Raw genomic sequence first — 14,488 nt, 5'->3', positions numbered from 1 at the left:
CTACCCAAAATGATACGGGTGCTATGGGAAACAAATGTAAGTTTCCATGTCTCTAACCGTGACAGCGAGCACCCCCCACTGCCACAACCACATATACATCACCTGCGGCCGCTCAGAGTGTGAGGTAACACGTTTATTAAGAATGTGATCCACTCATGAGTGGAGACAGGTCCGTCAGGAAGAGTGGCAAGTGCTCGCAGCTTCTCTATGCTTAGCTTCTCATTCATTGCTTCCCTGAGGTACTACAGCCCTGGAGGAGCACAGGCTGCAGTGAATTGTTGGCTTTGACTTTGGGGAGACAGGACAAAATAATATTAAATATTGAAATATTAAAGCATTACATTTCCTTAAAACAGCAGCCGTCCAAATTCCAGGCGAAGTCCTTTCTGTATAAGGTGTATTGTTTACATGTTATCATAAAATTTCACACTTTTTATTGATTTTTACATGTCGACCCCTCATTTCCATATCTGAGACTCACAGACCTTTCTGTTTCTGCTTTGCTGCCATAATTAACAATACATCATGTACAGTGGGTACGGAAAGTATTCAGACCCCCTTACATTTTTCACTCTTTGTTATATTGCAGCCATTTGCTAAAATCATTTAAGTTCATTTTTTTTCCTCATTAATGTACACACAGCACCCCATATTGATAGAAAAACACAGAATTGTTGACATTTTTGCAGATTTATTAAAAAAGAAAAACTGAAATATCACATGGTCCTAAGTATTCAGACCCTTTGCTCAGTATTTAGTAGAAGCACCCTTTTGATCTAATACAGCCATGAGTCTTTTTGGGAAAGATGCAACAAGTTTTTCACACCTGGACTTGGGGATCCTCTGCCATTCCTCCTTGCAGAGCCTCTCCAGTTCTGGCAGGTTGGATGGTAAACGTTGATGGACAGCCATTTTTAGGTCTCTCCAGAAATGCACAATTGGGTTTAAGTTAGGGCTCTGGCTGGGCCATGAATGGCATATTTTATAGCATGTTTGTACACTGATAGATATCTCGATTTGTTTACATATTTGTACTAGAATAGCAAAAAGACAAGAATGGCAAAAAGACACAAAAATACTAAGAAAATCACTTTTTTTGCAGTGTAGTGTGCATGCTGATGGCCTCTCTACCTTTCCAGTAGAGATTTTATTCTTTGAATGAGACCTATGAAAAAGTAATCACCAAAATACTAGGTTTTTTTTGTGTGTGTGTGTGTGTGTGGGGGGGGGGGGGGTTACTATATGGATGCTATAATGATAATTATATTAATTAGAATAATTTATTCATTTACATACTTTTAAGTCAACCTGTACTGGAAGTTTGCTGAGGCTGAGCCAGTGGATGAGAACCGCAGGCTTAGAAGAAACGTTACTTCCTCTTGAGCTGAGAAAAGAGCTTTATATGGAGACAAACAAAATTGAAACTCCTAAGATATGAAATGACACTCGTCCATCTACTGAACAAAGCAGATGACAACTCAGCTTCATCATTTTTTGTTTTTATTGACAGAACCAGGAAATTAGAATATGCTCCAAAAATATGAAATAAACAGATGATTGTGTGTTCAAACAGCTGAGGCAGAAACAGTAGTAGCTTCAATATTTGCCTCAGCAAATACTAGTGACTACTGGTAATTCCTTTAGTCCTATTAAACTAGCTTGGCATGTATTATTAAGACATTTAATCTTTGTCTCTATGTTAGTAATGACTTCAGAAATATTTATTGTAGTTTTATGGAATTCATTAAGACTTTTAACACAAGTGATCAGTAGATTTATTATAAACATATTATCTTATTCACGTTCATTCGGAATTACTCAATCCCAGAAGAGCAAGTAAACAGAACTCAGATTATTAGTTTGCTGTTGTGACAACATTTAATGTAGAAACAATTACTTCAGTTTGTGCCAGCAGAGTAAAATGAACCGCAAACAACATTACAGAAGAACTGATAAACATGCACTGATTGAATATCATGTAGAGAAAAACATCTGCTTACCCGGGTATGCTAGTAAGTCCAAAACCAACTGCTTATCTCGTCATATACCTTTGTGTGAGTGTGTGAAAGACAGAGGGAATGTAAGTGTAAAATCATAGGGGGATCATGCCAGCCATAACACAGCCTGTAAAGCCTCACTTTATAGCTAAACTAATAACTAATAAGTCTTCTGAGGTGATATGGATTGATTAGCGTCTGAAAATATTAGCCATTTTTGGCCAGTAGATGCACCTAGATGATCAGCTATCACCCAAAAATGAAATTTATGTCATCATTTTGAACACAAAGGAAGATATTTTGAAGTATGTTGGTAACCAAGCAGTTGCCAGTAGCCATTGACTTCTATAGCATGAAAAAATACTGTGGATGTCAATGGCTACAGGCAACTGGTTACCAACATTCTATAAAGTATCTATTGTGTTCAACAGAAGAAAGAAACTCATTCAGGTTTGGAACAACTTGAGGGTTTATAAATGATGACAGAATATTCATTTTTGGATGAACTATCCCTTTAAACTGACTCTTTTACTAAATCTATTGTTATGATAAATACAGCCCAATAAGGTCGGTGTTTAGCTGGTTTAGGTGGTCTAGCTGGTCTCCCAGCCTGACCAAGCTGGTGTTTAGCTGGTTGTCAAGCTTGGTTGGCTGGTTTCCCATTCAGGGGTGCGTTTCCCAAAAGCATTGTTAGTCTACTATGGTCGCAAGTTCAGTCATTAGCAACCTAGTTCAATTATATGGTTTCAATGAACATTCAGAAACAGTAGCACAAGTTGTGTGGTTGGACTACAGCTCATGACCTTTGGTTAGAAGTATAGTTTCTTGTTAGCATGACATGGACATGCTCTTGAGTAAAATAAGCAGACTAGCATGCTATAAAATGTACTGTATATGTTCTGCTACTGTATTAATTCTGTAAACATACCAATTTAATTTCTCATCTTTTAGTTTGCACAGTTTTGAAGAGTGTGCATGTGCTCTAGTATCCCAGGGGAAACACAGGGTAGGATGCATAAGGGAATCTGCGACTGAATCAATCATCTGTAAACAGCAAAACAAAGGGGAACAAAAATAGCGAAGTCCTCAACAGCATGATTGTTATTCATAGTAATAATCAGACATTAATTCAATTCTGAACCAATTATTTGCAAGTTACTATTCCACCACCTGCTCGACGTCATTAATGCCAGTCATATTGTTGAAATAACATGGTATGAAAGAAGTTAATACTGCAACAAGGAGAAATGGTTGTGGCAAGTTAATTTCTACATATATTAATTATATTTAAGCAGTGAGTTTTGTCATTGTATGAAAAACGGATTTCTGACCATGCTTAAAAGTACCCATAATAAAACCATCAATCAGTGATGGCAGACCAGCTAACCACCTAGGCTGCCTTAACTCGTTTTTTTTTTTTAGCAGAGAGAGAGGCAAATTAAACTATAACAAATGAAAGTGTTTTCTGTTTTTGGTCTCTAATACATACATACGTGAAGAAAAATACTTTTCTTCAGCTGCTCACTTTGGCCTCCTCTGGTGAAAATCACAGGGTTAGCAGTGTACCTGTAAGGGTAGCTGAAGTAGCATTTGCCTAATGACAGCAATTTTGCTAAAGAAAGGCATTTCTTTCTTGAGAAGACCATTAAGTAGGATCTGTGTGAAAGTAAATCAATCAAATCCAGCATTTCGAGCGATTTTATTCGACTGTGAACTCTCAGAAGGGTTTGTGTGGATACGCTTCATATCTTTATATGTACTTGAAGCTAAGGTTAGTGGAGACCACTCTGATGCACAGAAATCAATACAGTGTTAACAAATCTAAATGACCACACTTCCCCGATAATGAAACCCTTCATTTACATAACACTTAACACAACAATAGCTAACTGGAGACTGGATTTAATGGGGAGGTTAATAATGCAATCTAAAACACGTCGAGCAGCAAAACGAGACGTTATGAACATTCCCTCTGTAAATAATAACAACTAAACTAAACACTTGCTCTGAGGCAAATGAATAAGAAAGTAATACTCACCTGAAATGCTTCAGATTTCACATTGCCTGGAAGTAGAACTCATTAAAGCGGTGCCGAGCCCCCGTAGAAAATCATACATTTTAAAGCTCATCTATTATGGATGGCTGTAGATTGTGGTGAGAGTTGGGTGTACAACAACCGAGCAAAATCAGAGAACATGAAGACAGCAGTAGCTAGAGTTTTCTGTGATGTTTAGCAGTGACTATAGCATAGCTGACAACATGTGAGGCATGTTTATTTATATGTTAGATCCAGCTCTGAATTTTAATGATCACCACATACTGTTATTTAGCATAATTAAACTGTATACACTGCAGTTCAAAGATTTGTGGTCGGTAAAATTTTGAAAGAAGTCTATTTTTTGTTGTTGCTGATAATACATTAATAAACATACAATTGTGAAATAATATTACAATGTAAAATCATTTATTTGAGTTTATTTCTGTGATGGCAAAGCTGAATTTTCAGCATCATTACTCCAGCCTTCAGTGTCACATGATCCTTCAGAAATCATTCTAATATGCTAATTTGCGGTTCAAAAAACCTTTATTATTATTATTATTATCAGTGTTGAAAACAGTTGTGCTGTTTAATATTTTTGTGGAACTTGTTCAAAAGAACAGCATTTACTTAAATACATTTTTGTTAAACAATGTAAGTCTTTAATGCCACTTTTGATCAATTTAATGCATCCATGCGAAATTAAAAAATATTAATTTCTTTAGAAAAAAATAAATCTTACTGACCCCAAACTTTTGAATGGTAGTGTATATATAATGAAAAATGTACAGTCAGCTAACCATAATCACAAAATAAATAAATAATGGCCAACAGATTGTGCATTACCGTGTACATATGCTGCTTGCAAAATGTTTACTTCTTCAGAATACAAAACAACTTTTAAATTTACATCAGTGGAAAAAGACTTCATAAAAATGTACTCATAGTGCTCTGACTTCAGTTTAAAAATATTACAAATAAATAAATGTTGTCAATAGATAATTAAAATTGCTTTCATAGAACACAAAGGCAACAGTATAATTAAAGAAGCATGTCTGAAGAACTCCACTGGTGTCTATTGAGCTGAGGTTTCTTCACATTCTATACAGTCTTAAATAGAAAAACACACCTCTCCTGCTCAGCTGTAAGATATTAAAGAGACTGACGCTTTGTTCTACATCTCATCAAGGCCTATCAGACAACAAGACCTTGCTAAGACGCTGGAATGCATCTGAGGCGGACAAAATAACTACTTGCATCACCCAGCTGTAAACATAAACCCACACTCTTTACATTGTATCCTCTTTTTATGTTCTTTGCCCAAGGCGTCTGTCTGCATTCTTTTATCCATTTTCTATCTGATTTCTGCGACGGTCTGTCAGAAACATGACCCTGGCTTTGGATGTTAAAAAAGAAAAGTGCGTCCCAAAGCCCAGAACCGTGTTTCTTTGCTATCTTACAGAGGAGTGATGTCTGTTCTCCTCTCCAACACTTTTTTGTTATATTACAAATGGCACAAAGGCACACACCTGTGGCACAGGTTTGCTTTCATCAGAAAGTAATTCCCATTCCATTCAGGGCTTTCATAGGTCCTGTGACACAAAGCACAGGCGGTGGAGTCAGCAAATTGATTTGACACCATTCAGACAGGTAATGTAGCAGGGTAGCAGGGAGACTGTATTTACAAATTCTCCAAGCAGTTTCCCCCGCAGACCCAAAATGAGAAACACAATCCGACATACATCATGTAGTGAGAGAAGTATTAATATTCATGAGCCGAATGGAGTTTTAGCTGGCGAGTCAGGATGAGTTATGATAGGTGTGATGTGATTTGGTCCTGGTCCCTGGTGGTCACGCCATGCTTGGTTAGCAGACAGGACAGCAACAGCAGACAGGACCATCTATCCTGTATGACAACCTCTTGCTACTCACATCAGGCCATCACACACACACACACACACACACACACACACAACAGACACATTAATTATCATTCATCAGGCCATCACAAACACACACACACACACACACATACATACACAACAGACACATTCATTATCATTCAAACATAGCACACCGCTGCTTCACAAATAGAGCAAAATATGTTTGAAAAACACCCACAGAGCTCTGCATGCGTGATTTAGCTTAAAGACCCTGTGAAATTAAAATGAAAGGTTCGTGGCTTTCACTCCATGTGTATTTGCATTGATGTCATCAAAATTCTAGTGTACTCATAAACATTGACAGAACATTTACATATAGCAGATATAAAAGTGCGCTACAGAAGATTTTTGGAGTTAAAAATGAACAAAAAGTTACAGAGCAAGTACACCAGTATTCAGAATTCTTCTTGCTTACCAAGATTCACAAGTTCAATTTTTAATTTGAGCTGTATGGTCGAACTGTTTTCAACATTAATAATAAGAAATGTTTCTTGAGCACCAAATCAGCAAATTAGAATGATTTCTGAAAGATCATGTGACTCTGCAGCCTGGTCTCATGTTTATACGTAGGTATAAATACGTAACATTTACAAGCACAAAACGTACACTTTTGTAAGTTTTTATTCATGCTAAAACGTACAATTTAGACGCATTTCAACGTTTAAAACGTACAAATCGCTACGTATTTTTAGCTAAAAAAACGTAAAAATATTTACGTATCTTTTATATCATTTAGATATTCATATCAATGCATTTTTATCATTTTATTAATAAGCGATTTCGATTTTTAGACCCCTTAACCTACCCCCAAACCTAAACCTACCCATTTTATAGCGATATATATAAAGGATATAAAACGCAAATGACCGAAATCCACAGGAAAATAAAACTTTTAGTAACAATATAGCATTAACATATTTATAGTCGCTAATTCCACTCCTACCTATAAGCCTAAACATTTCTGGACAGTATAAGAAACATAACAGACAGATAAATGCAATTACAATCATTTATCTTTTGCAAAAATATCAAAAGCAGCACTAAAAGTAATCCAAATGACGATGCGTTGCTCTATGGTCCTCTCTGGTGGAATACAGCAGGTTTGTGTGATCCAGAGCAGAATTTATGTTGTTAATCGCCGAAAATATTATCCAGATAATTTTCCCGAGCCACTCCGTGAACTCGTGAAGGAACGCGCGCATCATTCAAACACCCCTCACCAGAAACACGGCATGTTATTTATTTTAAGGTTTAAAGTGAAGTCGTGTTTAACATTATGTAGGCATATTCTTGAAAACGAGCTGGCAGCAGAAATCACAACAAAACGAAATGTTATAATTTCATAAGTAAACAATTTAATAAAGCAATTGAAAACAAGTTAATTAATGTGACAACTAAAAACTAATAAAATTAATGCCGCGATTTCAATATTCATAAGGATTCATTTTTAGGTGTCGTCAATACGTCAGTTTCGTACGTTTAGAGGCTGAAAATACGTAAGTATTGTACATTTTAGTGCCTGTAAAAACGTAAGTAAATGTACGTTTTATAGAACCACATTTTACGTAAAATACATACGAATTATCATGAGATCACGTTGGACTCTGAAGACTGGCGTAATGGCTGATGAAAATTCAGCTTTACCATCACAGGAATAAATTACATAAAATATATTTAAACAGACAATGGTTATTTTAAATTGTAATATTTCACAATATTACTGTTTTTGATCAAACAAATGCAGCCTTGGTAAACATAAGAAACTTCTTTTAATAACATTTAAAAAAATCTTACTGACCCTAAAGATTTGAATGGCAGTGTATCTGCTCTAAAGACATTATTTAACAATATTTATATTTTACATTATGTCTTCTCTTTTTGTAGCGGGTGAGAGGTTAGTGGCATTTGCTCTGATAAGATCGCTGCAACTCCGTGGACACCGGTATGGCTCAAACCACCATATTCATCCATGATAAATAGTTACTTGCAGTTTTACACCTCATTCGCTAAATGACCAAATCTTGCATACTGTGCCTTTAAGATTAAAGCCTTACTAAGATATCGGTCCTGTTCAAATGCTCTCTAGAATGAATATATCGCCCCAAAATCTGTGACTAACTAGCAAGTTTTCTGTTTTTTTTTCCTTTTCGTTTCTTTTTTTTTATTATAGGATGCTGCATAACATTTTTTTTTTTACATTGTGAATGTTGTAAATGCGAAAATGGTCTAGAACAGTGTAATATAAATAAAAGTTACTTATTAATCATAGTTGCTTATCAATCAATTTCAGTAAGTCTTTTCTCACTTTATTCATTAGGGGTGGCTGGATGTTTAAAATCTATTTGACCAAAATAAAATAGAGACCTACTGAAGTAACTTTTGTTTCTGACAACATTTGATCAGTTAGTTTGTATATTCTTTTCTCAGCCTGTTAAAAAATGGTATTGTGTCACAATCAGCACTCAGCTGAGTCAAACAGAATAAAACAAGCGAAGTTTCACAAATGTAAAATATTTCATTGTGTTTGGGTCAAATATCAGCACTGATTGTATGCCAAATTTGGGGACCGTAGATGTAATTTGCAATTACACATAAAGAACATCACAAAACATTAGGTAAACAAAGCACAAAAGCGTGTCTTCATCCAGACATCCTAATTCAGACAGCCAGATGCTGAGACTGGCTGCTATCCACCATTAAATCAGGTTTGTGACCAGGAAGGGAAAGCAGCTCTCAATGCGAGTCCTCCGCAATGCTCTGGAGGTTAACAAGCTCTGGCCTGCTATAATAACATAACTCATCCAGCCTACAATCCAAAGGTCTGACTCCAGACCAGATAAGACACTGCAAGATATGTCAGATCCCATTCTCACCTTCTTAAGAGACAGTACTGTCCACTCCCTTCAAAGCCCTGGAGGTCAAGGATGGGAAAGATTCACAAACTCTTGTTATTCATTAAGGTGTGTGGAAGAAAGGTACAGAAACCTTATTCTTTAGCTGAATGTAACTAATATGTAATTGTAATGGTAAACTCAGAAGCTCATCTTAATGGGATAGTACAACCAAAAATCCAAAAGAACAGAAAAGATGATGTATTGAAAAATGTCTTGTGGTTTTTATTCATACAACAACAGTAATTGGAGTCCAATGTCGGTGGACCCCAATTTCCGAAGTATTACAGATTTGAAAAGGATGGAAAAATATCTAAATTATTCCTTTAACTGCTGTAACTCTTAACATTTGCAAACTGGGCCAATATAATCGATACATTATATAAACACAATCTAAAGTGTGGTGCACTGACTGAATGTTTTATTGCAATCAACGGACAATAGCAAAAAGCTTTTCATAATAGCAGTTGCTATGATTTAATAAAATAAGTATAGATATAAAAAACACAACAAAAATTAAACAGAGTACAACAAAAACACAGAAGCATAAAAAAATGATGGCAACTTTAAAAAAAAAAAAAAAAATTCAGTGCGCTATTTTGGTTATTTAAAAAAAAAAGAACAATCACCACTTGAAAAAGCAGCACTTGCTGAACTGAACACACATCAACACAATATTTTTGTAATTTGTTGTTTTTCCTGCAGCTATACTGCCAGTACACAGCCATGACATGCAGCCCTCGTAATGCATTTACAACATTGTGAGAACATTATGATTCAGCTGGGCATGTTGAACGACAAACACACTATTTAGAGTTCTGAATAAGTCTGTACAGATTGAACGACAGCAGAACCGCAATATCACACTCATTGTCACACTACACATCTCCTGCTTGCGGAAGGCCAACCTATTTATCAAATAGAAGTTTGCATTACATTTGCGAGTTGCTGTGTTAGAATGGTTGAACGGGTGCTTTGAATCAGCGAGGCCTTCCACAAGGATGGAGATTCTGAGGATGCCATTGATTTGACGTGATGTCACGACACAACTTTCAGACATTAATAAAATGTCCCTCTTACTCATCATCATGCACTGTACAGTTCAACAGAATTTAGTAGATAAAGACAGCTAGATCACTGTGTCATCTGTATGAAGATTCTCAGACTGGTTCAGAATTACTTCCCATAATCCTCTAGGCCACTGCACAAGTAGCCAGTTTATAGTTGCCTAAATGTTCACTGCTATTTCTGCCACATTCTGTCTATTCAGATTTATGAAGTGCACATGTTCTATCTAGGAGTTTTATGATTCAATAAATAAGACAACCACAAGCTTCAAATGGATCTAAATTTCATTTACAGAAAAGCCGCAATGTTGACTGTCGAGATCACATGAGGGCGGCAGCGACCCAGATGATACTCTGAGCATCTGTGGGAACAGAGTGAAAGTTGCACTGTCAAAAGGTCTTCCATGTCGCATGTAAGTGAGACACGTCCAGTTTGGTGTCAGACCACATTTCTTTGTTACTAGATAACACGTTAGTCCATGTTGAAATAAAAAGGGGGAAAAAATTAACATAAAATTAATTCACACTACAGCTAAGCTCTAAATGCTTTCAGCATAGAGCTGAGTTGAATCTTTCTTAATGACCCAGGACTAGTGTGGATTGCAGAGCAAATGTGAGGATCAAGTACTGTTATAGCATCTTCAATGGTAAAATATGGCAGTGTTTTCGAAGTGTTCATGGAGACCGACAATAATTTAGATGCTATATTCACCCTCAGAGATATAATCACACTAGTAGGTCTTCACAGGTTACAGGTTATGACACGCCGCAATAAGCTTTAACAATCTTTAAATTTTTTCAGCGGAAACACAAATATCGGGCACCATATTTCAAACACAAACTAATAAAGAGAAGAAGAACAACACTTAATGTGACAGAATATAGATAAAACAAAATGTAAAATCACTTCATAACTCATATACGCAGAAGTCTGCCAATATCTGCTTTCCTTCTGAATCCTTACAGGGCACGTATGATGATAAAAAGATCTTGGCACTGAGAATGTCCCTTGAGTCAATAGTGTCCTGTCAGCTGTCTCCCTCAAGACATTTTTTTTTGTACAAGTTCAAAAACTCCAGAGAGAAAAGTCCTTCATGCCCCTTTTTGTTTCCAATTAACCTTGCATTATGAAAATGCGAAGACACTGAGGCGAACGCTCACTAAATGTGGGGCCAGTCGTGTGTATATATATATATATATATATATATATATATACACACACACACACACACACACACACACTCATAATCACAAGGGTGTTTTGAAGATAAATGGATCTTCTTAACATTGGAAAGGTCAAGAAGACCTTGAAATGAAATGGGCCATTTGGGGTCATGCAGAAACATCTGAGCACCAGTGATGAGGAAACGTGTCAGTGTAGGAATCTCACTGTCTTTTCCAACTGGATGACATCAGATGGCTCACGTTAGACAAGTCTAATCCTATTCAGTGTCAGTGAATTTGAATTTGTGGCTTTTGAAGTTGTATTGGTCTTTGGCAGTGAGGATGAGCTGGGGTCCATGTATATCCTTGAGTCTGTGGGCAATGAGGGTTCTCCATAGTCTATATCCGTTAACACAGAGGCAGTTCTCAGGTCAGTTCTGTGGCACGTGCACACAAAAAAATCAATATACATCCATTGTCAGCTTTCCGAGTTTTTCTGAGGAAAGATTGTCCTTTTCTTCCTTCATCCATACACCATTGTCTCTAGAAACGTTCAGGGTCCTACAATGGCCTTCCAGTCTTCTGGAGCAAAAATCAGCACAGACAAAATAACAAATAATATGCAATGGTTTCCACCAGATTTCATGGAAGGGAGTAAAAAAAAAAAGCAAAAAGAAACTGCTGTTTCCTATCCTGGAGAGGGAAGGAGGTTAGTGTCAGTCGGGTAAAATACATCAAGGCTTACGGATACTGCCACCTCAAAAGAAAGGTTCTCACACAAGAGCATGAATGAAAAGTAAAAATCATATTTAAAAAAAAAAAGAACAGGGGAAAAAAAGCAATGCAAATTTCTAGGCATCGGCACCAGCAGCCACCGTAGTCATGGCAACTTCAACTGAGGAAGGTCTTAGTCGGTCATATGGACGGATTGAAAGGCCAGGCTAGAAGCCCAGATTACTTTCTGGTGGCCTCATCACGGACGAGGAGGAGAAGAAAAAGAGAGAGGGAGTCAGAGAGAGAGTGTAGATGAGTGAGACAGGGTCATGTTCGTGTCACTGTTACTCCACAGAGCCGGGGTGAAGGCTGAGGGCTGGGGGGTCCAGACAGGTTGGGGAATAGCTGAGATGAGGCTCTTTGATCCACAAGAGCGGCGCTCCGTTCTTGCCCTCCTGGTTCTTGCTGGAGCTGCGGGTCTTGTAGCGCACCAGCAGGACCGCGATGAGGAGGATGCCGAAGATAGGGAAGGGGTAGAAGAAGACAAAGTAGAAGAGGGAGTCGTTGGAACAAACCACTGACTGTAGGGTAGAGACTAGAGGGGGAGATGTACAACAGAAAGAGTCAGAATAATTTAATATGGAAGTTAAATATGTATAAGAACAAAAATAAAGCACTGTGAACACTATGTCCTACCCAACATAATAAAATGACAACAAAAATGTTAATGAGACTCCAAATAGAACACTAACGAAATAGCTAGTAGATGAAACACTTGGTATTGTGCAACAAAATATTTCAAGCAGTAGTACACTGTTGTTGTCACATGACCTGATAACGTTGCATGTCAGAGATATCAAGGAGCATTGTGGGATTACAGTATTCTGTGCAGTATGCTTTTGTAAACTGCACATTATGACATGTGGAAATTAATTCAAGTATTCAATGCATACTGAAAATCTAGTCTATCTAGTCTATTGCCTACATGCATGCATGTACTGTATGTATGTGTTTACTTACTTTCTGCTATTTATTTACTGCTATTAAAAGAAATGCTCTTTTCTACATTTCATTTTTCTTTCTATCTGTCTGTCTGTCTGTCTGTGTAGAAATTAGAAAATGTAGAAAGTTTGCTTCAGTTTTTTCGTGTCATTTCACATGAAGTGTGGGCAGAGAAATTACTTGTTACATTGTGTCTGGTTAGGAAATAGTGTAAAAGCACAAGAAAATATTAACAACCATATGAGTAGATGTGGCTAGTGCTTATAAAATTTAAAAGCTCACCCTGCTCCATAACATCAACAATGGTGACCCCAGAGTTGTTGGTGGCCAGACGGTACCAGGCATTGCGTGGGTTCAGCAGCCACTCCTCCACATGGCAGAAGTAATTGCCGACATCTCTGGGCCGAGCTTTCTGGATGGTTAGACTGTACAGGTCAGAGGTAGTGCGTTCAAACTGCAGGCGAGAGTTTGGACCGGGCTCCTCCGTAGGGCTGCAGTTCCCATTACCGAATACTGCATCATGACCAATGGAAAAGACACACTCTTGCTCATCCCCCTCCTCCTGCCCCAAACGGTACACATACCAGGATACAGAGAAGCGGGAATCTTTTGAGGACTGAGACAGAATGCTGCAGCCCAGCCGGATTGATCCATCTTCAGGTACTGTGATATTGGATTCTGCCTCCTCCACCTGCAACTTCACCACTGCAATAAAAACCGATAATGAAAATCATCAAGTGCATGACAACAATTCTAATCTTCCTCATTTCAGGTAGCATGTGTTGCAAACTCATTGTTACATTTATTTAGAGCCAAATATTCTGGATTAATTAAATAAATTATTCACCCCCAAAAAATTACAATTCTGTCACTCTGAAAACAGTACGACTATCTTCTGTTGAAGACACAAGGAGACATTTGTAATAGGATCAATAGTGATTGTAAAGACATTTATAAAGCAACAAAAGATTTATATTTCAAATAAATGCTATTCTTTTGAATGTTCTATTCATCAAAGAATCCTGAAAATTTTTTCATGGTTTCCACAAAAACATTTATAATAAGAAGAAATGTTTTCATCAGATAAAAAAGTCAAGGTTTGGAAAGGACATGAGGGTGAGTAAATTATTACAGAACTATACCTAAAAAAAGTTGATATATTATATATTCCAACCCTAAAATTATCTCTATTCTCTATCGAAATTCTGCAGGGCATCACGCATCCAGGGGTGTGGAACTATCTGTTCAATATGTCACTCTCAAATGAAGGTGAGGAACATCACATTTTGTGTGAGAAGTCACAAGCTGCTTCAGCAGGGTCTTGAGCTGAGATCAGCTAAAAATAAGACTGCATTTTCCGGCACACTTTAAGGGGCTCCTCTTATCTTCTGCTCATGTAAAAGCAGTGCAATTTGACTTTTAAGATGGCAGATTACGAGGTGGTGAACCTTTCATCAACTATCTATTTGTAAATTCATGCTATTTCAGGCAATCGTGCAGCGGGGATTTGACACATACACTTGCATCCCCAGGGAAATAAGACTGGAATTTAAGTGCATATTTAGATATATTATAGAGATATGCACTGTGTGTGAGTGTATATACTGTGCATATATATATATATATATATATATATATATATATATATATATATGTATGTGTGTGTGTTTAT

At 37.1% G+C, this 14,488-nt stretch overlaps 1 protein-coding gene across 1 annotated transcript in view; it reads right to left on the bottom strand.

Annotated features, from left to right (window-relative positions):
* Positions 1-11,162: 11,162 nt before the first annotated feature.
* The window catches only part of LOC107565045 (immunoglobulin superfamily member 3-like), a gene marked incomplete at its 5' end in the record, with an annotated part of 43,051 nt that continues 39,725 nt past the window's right edge, over positions 11,163-14,488 (bottom strand). Inside the window, 2 exons of the mRNA XM_016250231.1 lie at positions 11,163-12,409; positions 13,099-13,521. Of these exons, the coding sequence (XP_016105717.1) occupies positions 12,159-12,409; positions 13,099-13,521 (674 nt within the window). The remainder of the gene's footprint in view (positions 12,410-13,098; positions 13,522-14,488) is intronic.

The sequence above is a fragment of the Sinocyclocheilus grahami genome, unplaced genomic scaffold (genome assembly GCF_001515645.1).
Source record: "Sinocyclocheilus grahami isolate Dianchi unplaced genomic scaffold, SAMN03320097.WGS_v1.1 scaffold976.1, whole genome shotgun sequence".
NCBI lineage: Eukaryota > Metazoa > Chordata > Actinopteri > Cypriniformes > Cyprinidae > Sinocyclocheilus > Sinocyclocheilus grahami.
Note: the sequence above shows the minus strand (reverse complement) of the source record. Positions and strands in the feature narration are given on the sequence as shown.